General features: G+C 37.5%; 1 protein-coding gene across 1 annotated transcript in view; it reads left to right on the top strand.

Moving 5' to 3' along the window:
• LOC124804806 (deoxynucleotidyltransferase terminal-interacting protein 1) overlaps nt 1–16,123 on the top strand; it is a 112,460-nt gene extending 96,337 nt beyond the window's left edge. Inside the window, exon 8 of the mRNA XM_047265147.1 lies at nt 15,674–16,123. Coding sequence (XP_047121103.1) covers nt 15,674–15,882 — 209 coding nt within the window. The 3' untranslated portion in view covers nt 15,883–16,123. The remainder of the gene's footprint in view (nt 1–15,673) is intronic.
• The last annotated feature ends 3,761 nt before the right edge of the window (nt 16,124–19,884 follow it).

Below are 19,884 nucleotides of genomic sequence, written 5' to 3'. Positions count from 1 at the left end.
GACACTGTCCATTCCATTCAACTGCTCTTCCAAGTCCTTTGCTGTCTCTGACAGAATTACAATGTCATCGGCGAACCTCAAAGTTTTTATTTCTTCTCCATGAATTTTAATACCTACTCCGAATTTTTCTTTTGCTTCCTTTACTGCTTGCTCAATATACAGATTGAACAACATCGGGGAGAGGCTACAACCCTGTCTTACTCCCTTCCCAACCACTGCTTCCCTTTCATGTCCCTCGACTCTTATAACTGCCATCTGGTTTCTGTACAAATTGTAAATAGCCTTTCGCTCCCTGTATTTTACCCCTGCCACCTTTAGAATTTGAAAGAGAGTATTCCAGTCGACTGGAATACTCTCTTTCAAATTCTGAAGGTGGCAGGGGTAAAATACAGGGAGCGAAACGCTATTTACAATTTGTACAGAAACCAGATGGCAGTTAATAAGAGTTGAGGGACATGAAAGGGAAGCAGTGGTTGGGAAGGGAGTGAGACAGGGTTGTAGCCTCTCCCCAATGTTATTCAATCTGTATATTGAGCAAGCAGTAAAGGAATCAAAAGAAAAATTTGGAGTAGGTATTAAAATCTATGGAGAAGAAATAAAAACTTTGAGGTTCGCCGATGACATTGTAATTCTGTCAGAGACAGCAAAGGACTTGGAAGAGCAGTTGAATGGAATGGATAGTGTCTTGAAAGGAGGATATAAGATGAACATCAACAAAAGCAAAACGTGGATTATGGAATGTAGTCGAATTAAGTCGGGTGATGCTGAGGGAATTAGATTCGGAAATGAGACACTTAAAGTAGTAAAGGAGTCTTGCTATTTGGGGAGCAAAATAACTGATGATGGTCGAAGTAGAGAGGATATAAAATGTAGTCTGGCAATGGCAAGGAAAGCGTTTCTGAAGAAGAGAAATTTGTTAACGTCGAGTATAGATTTAAGTGTCAGGAAGTCGTTTGAGAAAGTATTTGTATTGAGTGTAGCCATGTATGGGAGTGAAACATGGACAATAACTAGTTTGGACAAGAAGAGAATAGAAGCTTTCGAAATGTGGTGCTACAGAAGAATGCTGAAAATTAGATGGGTAAATCACATAACTAATGAGGAAGTATTGAATAGGATTGGGGAGAAGAGAAGTTTGTTGCACAACGTGACTAGAAGAAGGGATTAGTTGCTAGGACATGTTCTGAGCCATCAAGGGATCACAAATTTAGCATTGGAGGGCAGCGTGGAGGGTAAAAGTCGTAGAGGGAGACGAAGAGATGAATACAGTAAGCAGATTCAGAAGGATGTAGGTTGCAGTAGGTACTGGGAGATGAAGAAGCTTGCACAGGATAGAGTAGCTTGGAGAGCTGCATCAAACCAGTCTCTGGACTGAAGACCACAGCAACAACACATGAATGAAAACATCTATTATTCACCTGTGAATAACAAGCATTGCTAATAATAGATAAATTTGAAATCCATTGGCATTTAATGCACAAATACACAGTCATTTATCAAGCAAATATACTTTTGCTTTTAAAATTAGTTTTCAGGCCAACTTTTAAAAAAAAGAAAAAGAAAAAAAAAGTCCATTAGAAAGTTTGATTTTTTAAGATTTGCCACTGTTTGACATTAAAGAAAATACATTCAATGCATACAGAGAGGATATTGGTGCTTTATATCTCCTTAAATTGTCTTTATTTCAGGGTAATGATATAAGACTTTAAAATCAGTCTTCTTCAGCAAAAATAGAGAAATAATTAATTCCACTGTAGATTTTTTGCAAACAGTTCATTGTGATTCCACATTACCTTTCCCTCCCAAATCATGTTTAAAATAAAATTTACTTTTTACATCATAACATCATTTGAAACTTGTGACATGATTTCTGCAGCGTTTCTTTGGCTATTACATTCCTGTAGGTTCTTGAAATCCTTCCTTTCTCTTTGGCAGCAGTGGTAAACTTTTTGTTTTTAAATTGTGGGTAATACATTTTTGAAATAGTTTCAGATGGTGCAGAAAGATGAAAAATGTCTTCCAATTGTCTCGACACTTTCTCAGTAAAAAAGTTGCCAGTTAGCTTCAGTATTAAGAACTGTGGTGTGTACTGTGTTTACTCAAATCCAGTGGCTCCTCTGGAATTTTTCAATCTGGAAGCTCTACATAATGATAGAAACATGTCCTCCATCTTCTAACAAGCAGCTTACTCAAAGTTAATCCTAAAACACCTTTGGACAACTTTGAACATCCAGCAGCATTCCATAAATGTTTTCAGAGACTTTCTATTTATGTTAGTCTTAGCAAACACTGAATTCTTACTTTGTATGCTCATTTTGTAGCACCACAAATATAAAGAAACTGCGTAAATATATCAAGAGACACCCATATCTGACAGTGTTGGCAATCATGGTACTATTGAGGCTGGTGTTGCAGATTGAGAGTTTTTGTTGACTGCCTTCTCATCATTAGCTATTTGCATAGAGTATTTCTGCATTTTAGCAGAGGGAGGGTGGGAAGTAATGACAAGTGCAAAGGCAGCTGAGTTGGGCATTTGCATAGTGTGTAATGGATAAGGGCAACTGCCTCTGAAGTAATTATATGTTCAAATTATTACGGTGTAACCTAAGTAAAGCTGTGCTCAGCCCAAAGATTTGTTTGATGATGTGTTGTTTGCCTGCTTTATTTCCTCGTTGATTGTCCTCGGTGTTGATGTACTGCGTTGCTATACTGGCTGAATAATGTTGTTGGAAGTTCAGCACTGACTACTTTAAATGATGTAGCCAACAGGTGCACATTTGCATTTCACAGTTCTTTACTTTCACTGTTCACAACCCCCCAATATACACATTTAATATGGCCAGTTAACCTTTGTTTAATTTTCAATAAGCCTCATTAACAGGTTGCAGGCAAACATCCACATACTGCTACAGTAGTTTACTGTTGAACATCTACGAGCAGTAAAAGCCTAACCACACATTTCTCAGTCTTTGAAATAAACTGAACATATGTGTCATTGCTTTAACACACAGCCTATTGGTGTAACACTTATTTCACAGTTAAGTTGATGCATTGTTGTTGATCTAACCACTACGGGTTCCGCATCTAAAACTCGGCCGGCACCAAAAATCGAGGCCTTATATATATTCACAATAATAGGCACTGAAACTACACATTGTTCGATGTTTAATTTACTGAAATTACAATTAAAACTTAACTCCATCAATTGACTGCATAGATTGAAAAATTGTATCTTTTTAAACAGTTTCTTCTACTACATGGGTTAAGCCGTATTATTTGTTTAAATCATGAAATTAACAGACATAGTTATGCAAACAATACTTTGGACAAGCCTGATAATTATTTTGGTATTAATGAAGGGCTGGCTTTGCTAACATGTTTTTGAATAGAGCCAAATAGATCCTTTAAGAATACTATTAGTTGTTCCTCCAAATGTTTACAATTAGTACAGAATTTATATTTGTTTATAGGTCAACAATAGAATTTAAGTTATGATACAATAACTGATTTCACCCTATACCAAAAGGTACTAACTAGGAATAGTCACAATAAATTAGAAAAACAATCACACAAATAAAACTAAGCACAAAATTAGATATGGTGTTATATTCTTTAAAACTGAGGGCCAATCTTTCTCTTCTATGAAAATGCAGATTATACTCAGGTATGTTAATGGTAATTAGTTCAAAAATGAAAAAATGAATTTTAAGGAGGCAAATGGCTAAACAAGAGGGGAAGTAAAAACATTCCACTGTGCTTCAATCACATCACCCCCTCATTGGATTGACCAGATAGATATTGCAAATCGCTAACTGGGCAGTTCAGTGACCACAGACAGTGGGTTAAAAATCTACACACAAAAACATATTATGTACAAAATCTTATTAAAACTTAGTACATATGTTTTTTCAGATTTATACTTATATGAACTGGCCATATGAATATCTCCATACAAAATATTTACATACAATGTATTGTACAATTGCACAATATCCACAAGTTACACTTTTAACAAAAATTATTCATCTTCATGAAAAGTGATGTACTTTTTGTGTAAACAAGGATTACATTCAAAGATACATATCATTTTATGCAAATGCTATCTTGCTTAGAAAAAAAAGTAAATCGTCATGGGTTGCAAAAAAGATAAATTACACTGCGCATTGCACTTCACTTACTCAATGTTTTTTATTTTTCACAAGCACTTCTACACTTTTAATGAGCTTTGACACATTTTCTCACCAAGTTGTCCACACCTTCAACAGGTCCAAGTAGCAGTTAGTAAGGAAATGCACTGCTGTCCGTTCCCTGGAAAGTGGTTCTCCTCTGCCACAGTATATGAAAAAATTAGACAAAATACCCTACTTTATTTAGTACACTTTCTATTACATCTAAGTATAAAAAAATGTTTCACACTAAAAATAATAGTCGTTACTTCATAAATAGATACATTACACAGTTCTCATAACATCACAATAATTATTATTAAAATTGACTACAGTACAAAAGGTGGGGACAAGTAAAAATTGTGAAAATGAAGTTCACATTACACTACAAAACATTACTCTAAGTCATAACTGTCTGAAACTGGTTAAACTCGAAAGATTTTGGTCTCTTTCCCATTTGCAAACTCTCACCTTAGTGTGTAAAATATGTACATTACCTCTTGAAAATACTCAAGATGTGCAATGGCATAAATTTACTAATCATTACATTATGAAAAAAGAATAGAGTCACTGTTACATAGTTTAATTACTACTAAAATCAAAATTAAGGGGATGGAAGTTGTACCAAATCATTGCCCCACTTCTCTACTCCACTCTGAGCACTACTGTCATTCACCCAGAAAATTAAATTATCACAAAATGTTACCAAATAGTTGACCTGTCAGAATGTTCACATCAGTCTAGCACCATAGTTATCAGTTAATCAACAAAATTACTGTTCTTCATCCCAGTATTACCACTTTAAGCTCATAATTACTCAGAACAGAAAGAGAAGTCTTGAGATAACCTATAGATCTGATAATGCAGCATTATATGACTTGTACCTCACCAAAATATTTGCTCGTTCTGTTAAGCTCTCATTCCCAGCTGCTGTGTCATGAATTGCAGTACCCAATGTTGCCTAGTTCAAAATTTAGATAATGCAGTTAAACCACATTTGTTTGTATATAGTTATCTTTCTCATTATTCAATCATGTCTGTCAGCTCCATTATTTTACTTACATTTCTTACCTCGATAGCTAGTGGAGTGCAGTCTCAAAAAATATCCCTACTGCAGAGACAGGCTCCCTAACCATTAAGACCTTAACATTATTCATTATTTTTTATTACTTGATTATCTAATAAATTAACACCTGCTCTCCTAATCCAATGCAACATTGATTTTACTGAAAAACACTCCACAGTAACACATCCTTATGCTAAGGCAAACTTAACTCATTACTGATCAGACAAAATTATCACTTAGAAAAACCATTATTTCACTGTATTCCATCAAATTGCTTGAGATTCTAGCCTGAAGGGTGATGTACATACACTTCTTGCTTATTCTTTCCACACATTACTCCAGGCAGCCATGTTTTAAAGTTGTAATTCCTTAATTTTAGAAGGGGCTGTACCATGACACTTCTATAGGTAGATAGTTATCTCAATATCCTGACTGCACTGAACACACACACTTCTATTACACCACAATTAATATTAACACTATGCCGTCCAGTAACACCACAGTGGTGTCATGCACGAAATAGCGGTCAATGACCGGCGACACCGCAGGGGTGTCACGTGCATAGTATCACTCAGTGGCTGGCGACACCACAGTGGTTTCGTGAGCATAGTATCGTGCAGTAGCTGGCGACAACACTTTAGTATCTTTTGAATTCTGTTGGTGTTTTGTTTAAGTAACAATAAGTTACACACGTCAACATGTTTTTTTGTTTTTATAAGTACTTGTGCCCTTTCATCGTAGCAGGCGAAAGAGATGATATGCTTATTTATGATGAATACGCAGATGTCTTGTCTGACATTCTGGATGACTTGGCCGAATGGGAAGAAGACATTGGACTGATTGGGAAGAAGACATTGGATATTAAAAAAAATGAAAGTGAAGCAGAATCGTCAGAAGATTGTGAAATTTGTCTAAGAAGAATTCAGCAAACACTACTGTTGCCAACTGATTTGGATGAAACAGACGAAGAAGACAGTGCACAGTGGTCAGACTTTGATTTACTGAGGACCAATAATAAATTTGAAGGATCTCCGAGTCCAAACATATTTCCCAAAGATACACAGAGTGTTGAGGATATCGTAGAATTATATATTGGGAACGATCTATTTGAATATATTAACAACGAAACCAATGAGTACTACAGTCAAAATTGCAATGGAAAGAAACAGGATAAAAATAATGCCAGGTTTGTTGACCTTAGAGGACCCAAACTTAGGGAATGGTTTCAGCTTGCTATCCTTACGGGATTTGTAAAAAAAGCAAGGATCGATGATTATTGGTCAACGAATCCGTTGATAGGCACACCGATATTTCGCAAAATGATGTCCCGCAACTGGTTCAGGCAAACATTATCATTTTTACATTTTTTCAACAACAACAATAAACTGGATAATGCCGACCGGCTTTACAAAGTGCTATTCGTAATTGATTATTTTTCCAAAAAGTTTAAAGAAACTTTTAATCTGAGTCAAAACATCTCAACTGACAAAAGAATGATACTCTGGCATGGATGGTTAAATTTTAAAGTTTACAATCCATCAAAAATTACGAAATATAGCATACTCTTTCAGATGCTGTGGGATTTGAGTACGAGATAGGTTTCCTCATTCAAGATATATTCCAGTGCTGGACAGCCTTTAGCAAAAACAGTGATGGAACTATTGACGCCTTTTTATGTAAAGTGGCATCACCTCTACGTGGATAATTATTATAACAGTGCAGAACTTGTAAGAAGTTACTTGAAAATAAAATTTGAGATTGTGGACTGATATGGCAAAATAGAGGATTTCCGGAAAAATTAAAGTGCGCAAGAGTCAATGTGTTTGAAGCTTGTCATCAACAGAAAGGTGAAGTATTCACACAGGAGCTTCGAAAACTAAAATGATATGAATGATCTCTAAGTACATAGTGCGACTTTGACTGGCACTCACAGAAAATGTAGAAAACCAAATACACAATTAAAAAAAAAACCTGAAAGTGTATTAATAGACTACAACAAATACATGAACAGATTGGATCAGGCAAACCAATTTTTGAGTTATTACCCTATATACAGAAAAAACAATAAAATGGTCAAAAAAGATTTGCATGTACCTATATCATTGTGCATTATTTAGTGCTTTCCATACATGGCAGTATTTCAATACAGAACATAAAGTCTCTGATTTCACGATTTTTTATTGCAAGTGTCTGATTCGTGGATAAAAGACCATGTACTTGCTTCTGAGCAAAACTTGGAGGTTGCCACTACATCAAGTACGTCTAATCATATTCCGATTGACAGACTTTCTGGTCACATAAATCAATACCAGCTAGTACTTATTTCTGAAACAAATAAATGAAAATGGAGACACTGCCATGTATTTTCCAAAAACAAAAAAGAACAACAACAAACTTAATGTTTAAGTCTTGTGGAGTTGCGTTACATCTTGGAGACTGTTTTGCTGCATATTGCATGAAAGAGAAATACTAAGTACCAAAGAAAATGCAAATAAACAAATATATGAAACAAACAAATTTTGTATTTATTTACGTATGTATGTCTTTGACATTTCATGAAAGTAGGGGAAGAGGGTTGTGAACTGGCGGTGAGATTAGTTAAACCACGGTTTATAATCTCCCAATAATGTCAAGAATGGCCGGTGACAAGCCAAGTAATGCGAATTAGTGCTGCTGGCACCAAGCGAATACATTTGTACGAGACGTGCAGACGGCAAAGTGTTAAGATCTTGTACTCAAGATGATTTTTACCACATGTTGCCTCTGCTGTTGCACTAAATTACACAAATTTCACATATGAGCTGATTAATTCAGATGTTAATTATAGTTTTCAGATAATCCGCACATTCTCCTCCACACATGCTGACACTTTTCATTTTCTGTTTACCTTACCTCTTTGACAGAAATTCTTTAACCAGGACACCAATTTACTTTCTTCCATACTCTTACGATTGTATTACTTATCATAACCCAACATTATATATATATAACGAAAGCACTGGCACGTCGATAGACACACAAACATACACACAAAATTCAAGCTTTCGCAACAAACTGTTGCCTCCCTCTTTCCTGATGAGGCAACAGTTTGTTGCGAAAGCTCGAATTTTGTGTGTAAGCGCTGGCACGTCGATAGACACACAAACAAACACAAATATACACACAAAATTCTAGCTTTCGCAACCAACGGTTGCTTCGTCAGGAAAGAGGGAAGGAGAGGGAAAGACGAAAGGATGTGGGTTTTAAAGGAGAGGGTAAGGAGTCATTCCAATCCGGGAGCGGAAAGACTTACCTTAGGGGGAAAAAAGGACGGGTATACACTCGCACACACACACACATATCCATCCACACACATACAGACACAAGCAGACATGGGTGGCAGCTGTCATAATGGAGGTACTGTTGCTTGTTGGTGGGTTTGATGTGGACGGACGTGTGAAGCTGGCCATTGGACAGATGGAGGTCAACGTCAAGGAAAGTGGCATGGGATTTGGAGTAGGACCAGGTGAATCTGATGGAACCAAAGGAGTTGAGGTTGGAGAGGAAATTCTGGAGTAGTTCTTCACTGTGAGTCCAGATCATGAAGATGTCATCAATAAATCTGTACCAAACTTTGGGTTGGCAGGCCTGGGTAACCAAGAAAGCTTCCTCTAAGCGACCCATGAATAGGTTGGCATACGAGGGGGCCATCCTGGCACCCATGGCTGTTCCCTTTAATTGTTGGTATGTCTGGCCTTCAAAAGTGAAGAAGTTGTGGGTCAGGATGAAGCTGGCTAAGATAATGAGGAAAGAGGTTTTAGGTAGGGTGGCAGGTGATCGGCATGAAAGGAAGTGCTCCATCGCAGCGAGGCCCTGGACGTGTGGAATATTTGTGTATAAGGAAGTGGCATCAATGGTTTACAAGGATGGTTTCCGGGGGTAACAGATTGGGTAAGGATTCCAAGCGTTCGAGAAAGTGGTTGGTGTCTTTGATGAAGGATGGGAGACTGCATGTAATAGGTTGAAGGTGTTGATCTACGTAGGCAGAGATACGTTCTGTGGGGGCTTGGTAACCAGCTACAATGGGGCGGCCGGGATGATTGGGTTTGTGAATTTTAGGAAGAAGGTAGAAGGTAGGGGTGCGGGGTGTCGGTGGGGTCAGGAGGTTGATGGAGTCAGGTGAAAGGTATTGTAGGGGGCCTAAGGTTCTGAGGATTCCTTGAAGCTCCGCCTGGACCTCAGGAATGGGATTACCTTGGCAAACTTTATATTTGGTGTTGTCTGAAAGCTGACGCAGTCCCTCAGCCACATACTCCCGACGATCAAGTACCACGGTCGTGGAACCCTTGTCCGCTGGAAGAATGACGATGGATCGGTCAGCCTTCAGATCACGGATAGCCTGGACTTCAGCAGTGGTGATGTTGGGAGTAGGATTAAGGTTTTTTAAGAAGGATTGAGAGGCAAGGCTGGAAGTCAGAAATTCCTGGAAGGTTTGGAGAGGGTGATTTTGAGGAAGAGGAGGTGGGTCCCGCTGTGACGGAGGACGGAACTGTTCCAGGTAGGGTTCAATTTGGATAGTGTCTTGGGGATTTGAATCATTAGGAGTAGGATTAGGATCATTTTTCTTCGTGGTAAAGTGATATTTCCAGCAGAGAGTACGAGTGTAGGACAGTAAATCTTTGACAAGGGCTGTTTGGTTGAATCTGGGAGTGGGGCTGAAGGTGTGAGGCCTTTGGATAGGACAGAGGTTTCGGATTGGGAGAGAGGTTTGGAGGAAAGGTTAACTATTGAATTAGGATGTTGTGGTTCCAGATTGTGTTGATTGGAATTTTGAGGTTTTGGAGGGAGTAGAGCTGGAAGTGGGAGATTGAGTAGATGGGAGAGACTGGGTTTGTGTGCAATGAGAGGAGTTTGAGGTTTGTTGGAAAGATTGTGAAAGGTGAGTGAGTTGCCTTTCCGGAGGTGAGAAACCAGGAGATTGGATAGTTTTTTGAGGTGGAGGGTGGCATGCTGTTCTAATTTGCAATTGTCCTGTAGGAGGATGCTCTGAACAGCTGGTGTGGATGTGGGAGAGGAAAGACTGAGGACTTTTATTAAGGATAGGAGTTGACGGGTGTGTTTGTTGGCTGAGTTGATGTGTAGGTGAACGATTAGGTGGGTGAGGGCAATGGATTGTTCAGTTTGGAATTGGTATAGGGACTGATGGAAAGAAGGGTTGCAGCCAGAGATGGGAACTTTAAGTGTGAGGTCTTTGGGGGTAATGCCAAATGTCAGACAGTTTGCGGAGGGAATGTAAATGAAACTTAATGGGGTCGTTGTGGAGGTGTTGTGAGGTGACATGGTATTAGAAGGTGGGAAGTGTAACATGAGGCTGAAATGAAAATGAAAATAAAAATATATGGGGAGAGATAAAGGTGAACTAGAAAGCAACTGGAGATCTGGTGTGAAAAAAGGCGAAAAAGTGTTGGTTAAAGCTGGGCTGTGTTGATCCTGTGGTGAACTTGGGTTGGTAGACAACGATGTGCACAAAGGTTAGGTGGTTTTGTTGCCGCTAAAACACGTTAAAGGGTGGAGAAATTCGGAAAAATTTCGAAAAAACTGTGTATAAATGTATTAAAAGGAGTGGTTTTGTGGTGGAAGATTATGAAAATGAGGCTAACAATTGTCTGACGAAGAAATAATGACGTTAAAACCTGTGGGAAGCGGCTAAAAATGATCAGTGATGTGGGAAAAACGGAATTGGAAATAAAGCGAAAGTTATTAGAACTAGCCGAAATGGTTGTTTAATAAGTGAAAGGAACTGTTTGTTATTCGAAATAGCCGAAATGGTTGTTTAATAGGTGAAAGGAACTGTTTGTGAACTAGAAACGGTGGATTTTATAGCAGCGGTAGTGTTGAAAGCGGAAAAAAAATTTTTTTTTTGTTATGGTTTGGAAGTGGGTTACGTATTATTGAGTATATATAGGCGGGATAAAATTGTATAGTAGATTACGGTAAAAAGGAGAAGGTGAATACAAAGTGAAACTAGTGGCAAAAACAGAGAGAGAAAATAAGACAACAGAAAAGATTTCGAATTGCAACAGTGACAATAACAAACGTAATTGTTGGGTTCAAATTAATGATATGGATATAATAGAGGGAAACATTCCACAAGGGAAAAATATATCTAAAAACAAAGATGATGTGACTTACCAAATGAAAGCGCTGGCAGGTTGATAGACACACAAACAAACACAAACATACACACAAAATTCAAGCTTTCGCAACCCATGGTTGCTTCGTCAGGAAAGGGGGAAGGAGAGGGAAAGATGAAAGGATGTGTGTTTTAAGGGAGAGGGTTAGGAGTCATTCCAATCCCGGGAGTGGAAAGACTTACCTTAGGGGGAAAAAAGGACAGGTATACACTCGCGCACACACACCCATATCCAACCGTGCATACACAGACACAAGCAGACATTTGTAAAGGCAAAGAGTTTCGGCAGAGATGTCAGTCGAAGCAGAAGTACAGTGGCAAAGATGTTGTTGAAAGACAGGTGAGGTAATAGCGGCGGCAACTTGAAATTAGCGGAGGTTGAGGCCTGGCGGATAACGAGAAGAGAGGATTTACTGAAGAGCAAGTTCCCATCTCCGGAGTTCTGACAGGTTGGTGTTAGTGGGAAGTATCCAGATAACCCGGATGGTGCAACACTGTGCCAAGATGTGCTGGCCGTGCACCAGGGCATGTTTAGTCAAAGGGTGATCCTTCATTTACGTGTTACCCGGGACTGCTCTATTTTCTCAAATTTTAAAGGAGAACTTTTCGCAGAGAAAAGGTATTGGAAAAGTGCTGCACAGGATTATTCAGTAAGTAATTCTAAAGAACTGTGCCAAACTTCAGGGCATTAGCTTTTAAAGTTACTGAGAAAATTACATCCTAGCTCAAAAAAGTAATTTTACGGCAATTAGACTTAAAGTTTTTATTTCAGTTTTTGAAAATATTGCTATACCTCTAGGGACTAATGCTGTCAGTATCCGTAATCTTTATTCTCATCCTCGTCTTCCTCTTCCCGTGCCTCCTTTACTTAGCCAACTTTTGCATTTTTTCTTCTGCTGCTTTGTCCAGTCGCACTTGATCGATGCTTCTGAGTATCTTCAGTGTGAAAGCACCGGAATGGAAGCCTAGTTTCTGCAGGCACTTACTCCTACCTACATTTCCACTATTGAAGACTAGACAGGTATCACATGCAGCTATCTTTTCATGTTTACAAATTTTACACAAATTATGTATGTTACTTACAAAGCCAGTTCAGTTACTGTCACCATAAAGTCTAAGGTCCTTTGACCCACAATAGCCATATGCATATGAAACATTAAACCTAAGGGCCAGCAATTCTAATTCAGTTGACCTAAATCCACTAAAAAACTCGTCGTTGGCCCTGTACACAGCATCATCAATTTCTTCACTGATTTTCTTCTTTAATGAACTCGGTGTTCTTCATACTCAGGAGCAGCATCTGTAACATTGTTATTTAAATTTCCTGGACCTTGTACACAAGAAATTCAATATTTCCTCACTTTTTTTAAAAATATTCGTCTACTGTTACAACCCATTTCGGGCATAACAGGTTGATATATGCAAAACTAAAAACTGAAATAAGTTTGTAACATGTACTTTTTTTTAAAAAAAAAAAAAATAAAAAAAAAAAAAATAAAATAAAAAAAAAAAATTGATTGTGTGAATGAAAAATTAACACACAAATTTCTAGCATAAAGAAGCCATGGACCACAGCATAGAAAGAGAGGGCGTGGCAGGTGCCGACTAACTTTCTTAAAATGTATTTCTAGCCATAATTTGAATATAAAACTTTCTGATGTTATTCTTAAAAAATCAATCTAATAAATTACGCAGTAAAAAAAATCGAATATTGATTTGCAATTTTGCCCTATGTCAGCCTTAAAGACACAGTCATCATCATCACAAATGTAATCTTTTTTCCCACATTTTTTCTTTTACCTTTTGGTAGTATTTCTTGGTGTATTTACTCAATAACTTACTTTGCTACTTCTTATTTTTTTGTTTTTTTTTGTTTTTGTATTTTGCTCTGTCACTGCTGCTAGTAGTTTCCCCATCACATTTTCCATTTTTTGCATAGTTCTCAAATGCATTATTCATTTCATTTCTCATTTACCTTCCTATTGCTCTATCTTCACCACTCAGTATTTCCTTCTGTTGTTCTCATGTATGTTTCTCTTACTCCACCTTTACCACTCAGTCCTCCATTCTATCATCTCTGGCCTGAAGCCAGCACAGTGCATACCAGTGTACTATTTTTGACCTTATCTTTCTGATGATGTCTCTCAGTTCATCTTTATCTCAGCCTGGTGTCTGAGTAACCTGGTCTTCATTTGTAACCTTCCTCAAGCTATCCCATTTTCTTTCGTGATGAAGTATGTAACACTTTCAAAAGTCATGGTATTTGTTTGTATCTTTATGTGTTTATTGGCAGTACTCAAAATTTCACCTTCTGAAGGTAAGAAATGGTCTGTAATTCTGCAGCCTTGCAATTATATTATGTGTTCTGCCAAATCATGAACCTGTAGACTGAGACTAATTGCTAAAATAAATAATATTATGTTTAAGGCAATGGCATTTGGTGGCCATGCTGTTTGTTGTTGTGATCTTCAGTCCAAATACCAAACTGAGGCAACTAGTCTATCTTGTGCAAGCAATTTGTTGGCATTTCTACATAACTAATATATACATCAGGTTGACTAAAGGAAACATCTGGTATTCACAATTTACAGTGAAAATGGTCACAAATTTATTAGAATGATGGAAGAGGATGACAGCCATTTTGAAGTATTTGAATTGGCAGATTTTTTAAAAAAAAATCTCTCTTTAAGAAAATGTAGTGGAAAATTTTCAAGAAATGATTTTAAGGGGGAAATCAGAAGTATACTGCAGACCCTTAGTGCTCTTGTAAAAATTATGAACGTACATTTTTATGGACAACAGATACCATAGTATTTATTCTTCCCATAATCTATCTGCAAATGAAACTGAATAAAACAGTAAGTACCTCCACTACTGTCCTCACAGTTATTTGGAAATTACAGATGTAGTTTCAAATGAAGAGAATAGGCATATTAAATATTGAATTTTACTGTGTTAAAATAAAAATAAAAAATTTATTACTGTGTTAATGCTTTGCTGTTCAATCATACTCCATTCATGTTGCGTGTCTTCTCGAAAATTGCATGTTCTTGTGGAATTTCAGAAGCGATGAAGAAGGTGGCAGAGAAATGACCTACCTCCAGGCAGCGTACTAGCCCCAACACTTCAATATTCGTACCAGTGTACACTAATGAAAGAGCTGTGTTGTCCAAACACTAACATCCTGGAGAAGCCCATACTAGAGTATGTGCAGGACTAACTGAAGGCTAACCTGACAAAATCCCAGGCTACATGGAGAGGAATGCTATTGGAGCACTGCTCCTGCCCCAGATACTTGGGTGCAAACCTGAATAGAGCTCCGAGGTAGACCAGCACAACCGAAAGAAAATTGGTCATAGAAACAATGTCATCCAGAGAAGTGTAGGCTCAAATTTAGATGCTAAGCCACAAGTGGTAGAAACAACAGTACTGGAAATTTGTTATTGTGCCAAAAAGAAAGAAGATGTGTCTCTCTCATCTAATACAAAGCATGTTGATGCCTCATTCAGTGAAATGTGCAGATTAATCACTAGCTATCTGAAATCTATTCCTATAGGTAAGTTCTACTACTTGGCTTGAATTAATCTGTTACAATTTGAGGAGAGGCAACAACCCACAAAGAGAAAATGAAGCCCTCCATGTCTGAACAACAGTATTCGGTTGGTTACCCAAAGGCTGAAATCAAGAAATAACTGCCTCATAACAGCCAAGGACTATGAATACCAAACTCAGCTTAAAGTGAAGGTTTTGTCAACATCAAGAAACCATTAGGATGGAACTGCCAGAACAACTAGTCCTCAGCAACCTCAAAAACTTAAGAGTTTTGTAATCCCTTAACAGGCAGTGGACTGAAGCAAGACCCAAAGCAAATCTCTTAAAACCAGACTGTCTAACCAGTGTAACTGTGGTGACCAGACAACCCGACATATGTATTCCTACCCTGATAGCCACCCAGTATAGCCTCGAGGACTGTAAGTCAGCAGCTCCTAGCACAGTTGATGTCAGCCACTCCTGGGTTAAATTTTCCTCTTAATCTGTTCTGTTTCGTACATATTTATGTGCCCTTTTTTTATTTGCATGAACTCTTAAGTGTTCTTTTCTGTTCTGTTTCCATAACTTAAAATCTCTTTCTTCTCTTAATTTGAGATCAATTGCATCTAACTAGAATAATAAGAAAAGGCCTCTTCATTGTTGCTTATATTTGACATGTAACAGTGCCACCACATTCTAGAGAATTCCTTTCATAATATATTAATCTCTTTATTATAGGGCCTCCTACTCCATCAGATGCGCTGGATCTCCTGGACTGCCCAACACTTGCATCCCAAGGCTCAGACAGCTCTCCTGGCCCCGTCCGCACTCTGGATTCGAGCCCGTCACTGCCCCTTCAGCAGCAGATTGCTGGCTACAGCAGCACTCTCTCTGCCTTGCTCGCAGGCCATGTTGGTGGCGACAGTTCACAAGGAGGGTTAGAATAGGCTGGTAACAAAGGATTCATAAGTTTCTTGGTTGAAAACTCTGCTAAGGAATGAGTAGCATAAAGTATAATCATACATCCTGTGTAACAGGACTGAAAAGAAATGCTTAACTTCTCCCAGACAAAAAGGCATTATAGTAGATGCCTTAGTCCGGTAGGGGCTTAATATCGAGAAGGCTGTGAGAAGTAAATAAAAATAGAATCACAAATTCATAAGAAAGTGCTAAAGACTTTAAAAGAAAAATGAGGTTTGATTGAGTGAAGCATTTATAATTTTGTAAAATTGTGGGAATTTTCATGTGAAGTATGTAGACTACAGGAGAAAATCAATGTTTTTAAACGTTACGTGCGAACTGTTGAAATCAGAGTGGTTTCCATTACAAAAAACAATTTTTGACATGTGAAGTGCCATGGATGTAAAACAAAATCTTTTTGAAGGAAAAAAAAAATGAAAAGCTTTCACTTGGGAACTCCATTGTCATGATACATAAAAGCACATGTACTATTTTCTTAGAATAAGAAAAAATCATACAGCATGATATTTCCATTGAAACTATCAAACTGTCTCTGTAATAAGTGATCAGTCTCAAAAATTTTTCTACTGCGTTAGGTATAATACACAAAAAAGTTGCAAAATGGTATGGATTTGTAAAAACCATTTCCTTACAAGTGTAATTTGTAACCTCTCCCTCCATTTCTCTCTCTATGGAGACCCCTCTACATGTTTCTCACGAATACTTTTTTGTCATATTAGTTATGATGGATTTTGGGAATGGAGGGGGAAGGAGGCCATCTTTTATGTGAGATATGAGAGCTATCTGGAAATTAACCTCTGGTAGACTGTTAAAAAATAAATAAGTGATCAGTCTCAAAAATTTTTCTACTGCATTAGGTATAATACACAAAAAAGTTTCAAAATGGTATGGATTTGTAAAAACCATTTCCTTACAAATGTAATTTGTAACCTTTCCCTCCATTTCTCTCTCTATGGAGACCCCTCTACATGTTTCTCATGAATACTTTTTTGTCATATTAGTTATGATGGATTTTGGGAAAGGAGGGGGAAGGAGACCATCTTTTATGTGAGATATGAGAGCTATCTGGAAATTAACCTCTGGTAGACTGTTAAAAAATTACTAGAATAATTAAAGGAACTTTATTAGAAAAATACTAAAACTATAACCTTTTATTACTTCATTACACACCACCATTCATATTTAAGAATGTTTCAGATTTTTCAGATTTCTTAATGAGTTGACAAATTTGCTGTTCATAAAGCTTGGCCACCTGAGTTTCCAGCAATACCTTGCTTGTACTTTGAAAGCTGTTCGTTCTTGTCAGAACATTGAGAGTCAAGCCACTTTTTCATCTGCATGAAGAAGTGGAAATCACTTGAAGCAAAGTCTGAGCTGTAGGACAGATCTGAAAAATTCCCCATTTGTTACTGTATATACCAGCGTGGCCAAGAATTGCCCAGTAAATGTCAGGTAGTCTAGGGACCGCACCATCTGACGGCTCTTCTCAGTTTCCTTAATGTATCACAGCATGCTTCAGAATTGATTATTTTTCCATATTCTACAAAATCTGAAAAGAAGATGCCTTTCACAGTCCAGAAAATAATCGTAGCTCTAAACTTCCTGACTATTTTGGTTTGTTGAGTGAGACAGTATGATGTCACTGGTTTGATTGTTGTTTTGTTTTTGTTAACATAGGAAACCCATGTCTTGTCAGCAATCACAGTTCTGTGCAGTAGGCCTTCTCCTTCAACATTATATCAAATGAAGGCCACAGAAGTAATCAATCATTGAGTTATGTTGTTCTCGGACAACTTTTAGAATCCAAACAGCACAGGCCTTGAGATACTCTAAATATTTAGTCACTGTTTCATGCAAAAAATGAAATGCCAGTTTTCCCAGATTTTTACATCAATTTTCTATTCTAGTTCATTGCTGACTGCAGATAGATGACCACCGGCCACTTCTGCCATTGTAATGAACATTCGCCATTTATGTACAGCACCGTCATTTATCGCAATCAGTCTCTGTACAGCACAATTTGTGAATTGAATGTCAACACGTGTGAGATTTTCAATTACAGTTCTCATTTTGAATGTCTACTATAGTTGAACATAAAGCAATGTGGCATTTGCTCTAAGCTACATGTCCTTGTAGTGTCTATTCAGTTTGTATCAGTACTTCCTGCCAGGCTACTTAAAAACTGGGGGTTACTTTCTGATTAGTGCTTGTAAATTCATTGAAAGGTTGCTGGAGAGAGAGGGAGGTGGGAGGGGGAGACTGTGGGTTGCATTGACTGCAAGAAAGACATGAAGAAATCATTTTCTTAGATAGAAACTATGTGCATGGAGTAATATTTCCACAAGTTTTTTTAAAGTAAATACTAGTTGGTGTCGGTGACCTGATAAACAGAGATATTTATGATTAGGCAAAAGGAGATTAGCATCTGTGAATCATGTGACATATGGAAGTGTGAAATAAAGTCTTGAACATTTAGTTGTTACCTGTCCCTCACAGAACTTATTCATAGGTAGTAAAATGCAGGAGGAAGACAGAAGAAAATAATGCTGTGACCATTTTGGCAATATTGCTACTTGAGTGTATATAAAACTGTTGTGTTTTGATCCTGTTAAGTGTATTTGATGGTTTACTCTGTTACATCCTATTGTGTATGTTCCATGTTCTACTGTGTCATAAGTGTCTGCTAGATAGTAATTGTTAAAATGATTGTGATCAGATTAAGTCTCTGTCTGTGACAGTCATGAAACAAAGTTTTTTCACTGTGGTACCTATTGAAATGATTATGGATAGTAATATATTGGAGAGGTTCTACTGTTACACTAGCTATGCAGGAACAGTTTTACAATACACACACACACACACACACACACACACACACACACACACACACAAGTAGAAATATTTTCTGTTTGCCCACAGGAAGGCTGTTTATTACTATTATTTGTATGGTGTTCCGATTCAATATCAAACAGTAATTTGGGCAAAAAACTGACTCAAGTAGTATTAAGGAACAGATAATGTGTCAGCCTTTCTAAAAACATGTCAAGTTTTTATTTTGCTTCCACAGTAGTTTTACAAAAATTCATTAAATTTCTGAATGGGTCATAACTATTAAAAGAAGACTGCAAACTCACAATATGGAAGTAATGAAAGATGTGTATTTTACTGAACTGTTGCCTTTAGTTTGAATTATTACTGTGATCAGTGTTGGCTTTTAAATCCAGGATTATGTTTTCTTTTTTGAATTATGCTATGATTCTGCTAATTGTGTGATATTTTATGTATTTCATATATTTTTGGTGTCTTTCCTCTCTGGATGGCATCCTGTTGACAATTCATATGAATGAACTTTTTCACTGTGTTGCATTTGTGGCAACTGATAGGCAGATTAAAGCAGTGTGCCAGATCGGTACTTTAACCCGCAACCTCATTTTTAGCGGGCAATGATGTTACCTTACTGATCCGTCCAACCGTATGTGTGGAAGTTTCAAAATGGTGCATACACTGCTGCAGATTGAACAATTCATTCTGGAAACTGACAGCACATTTTTGCAAATTCTGTTTCCATTGGTGTTCACTGCAGTAACGTAAAAGTTCAACCACTTTCAGAACACACTTTTGATTTTATGTACTCCTTCAAATAGTTCTGCACATGTGGGAATTTAATTTATCCACAAACGTTAGTAAGTAGTAGTAATAATAATAATAATGATGATGACAAGACAGTGTTGATGCTTACAGGATAGCCACATATGCCAGCAGTATTACTTTTTCCTCTTTCCTGTAGATAAACAACAATGTGGAGTGTGAACAAAGTTTCTTGATACAGTGGCCCAGATATCAGAAGTACCGCAATTCCTTTATACAATGAAAAGTGATTTTGTAAAAGCACATATTTCCATTCTTACTGACGTTATTACACAAATAAAACAAGTTTATAGCAGTGAACACCTTTCAACAGGAGTTAT

This window comes from Schistocerca piceifrons, chromosome 1 (genome assembly GCF_021461385.2).
Source record: "Schistocerca piceifrons isolate TAMUIC-IGC-003096 chromosome 1, iqSchPice1.1, whole genome shotgun sequence".
NCBI lineage: Eukaryota > Metazoa > Arthropoda > Insecta > Orthoptera > Acrididae > Schistocerca > Schistocerca piceifrons.
Note: the sequence above shows the minus strand (reverse complement) of the source record. Positions and strands in the feature narration are given on the sequence as shown.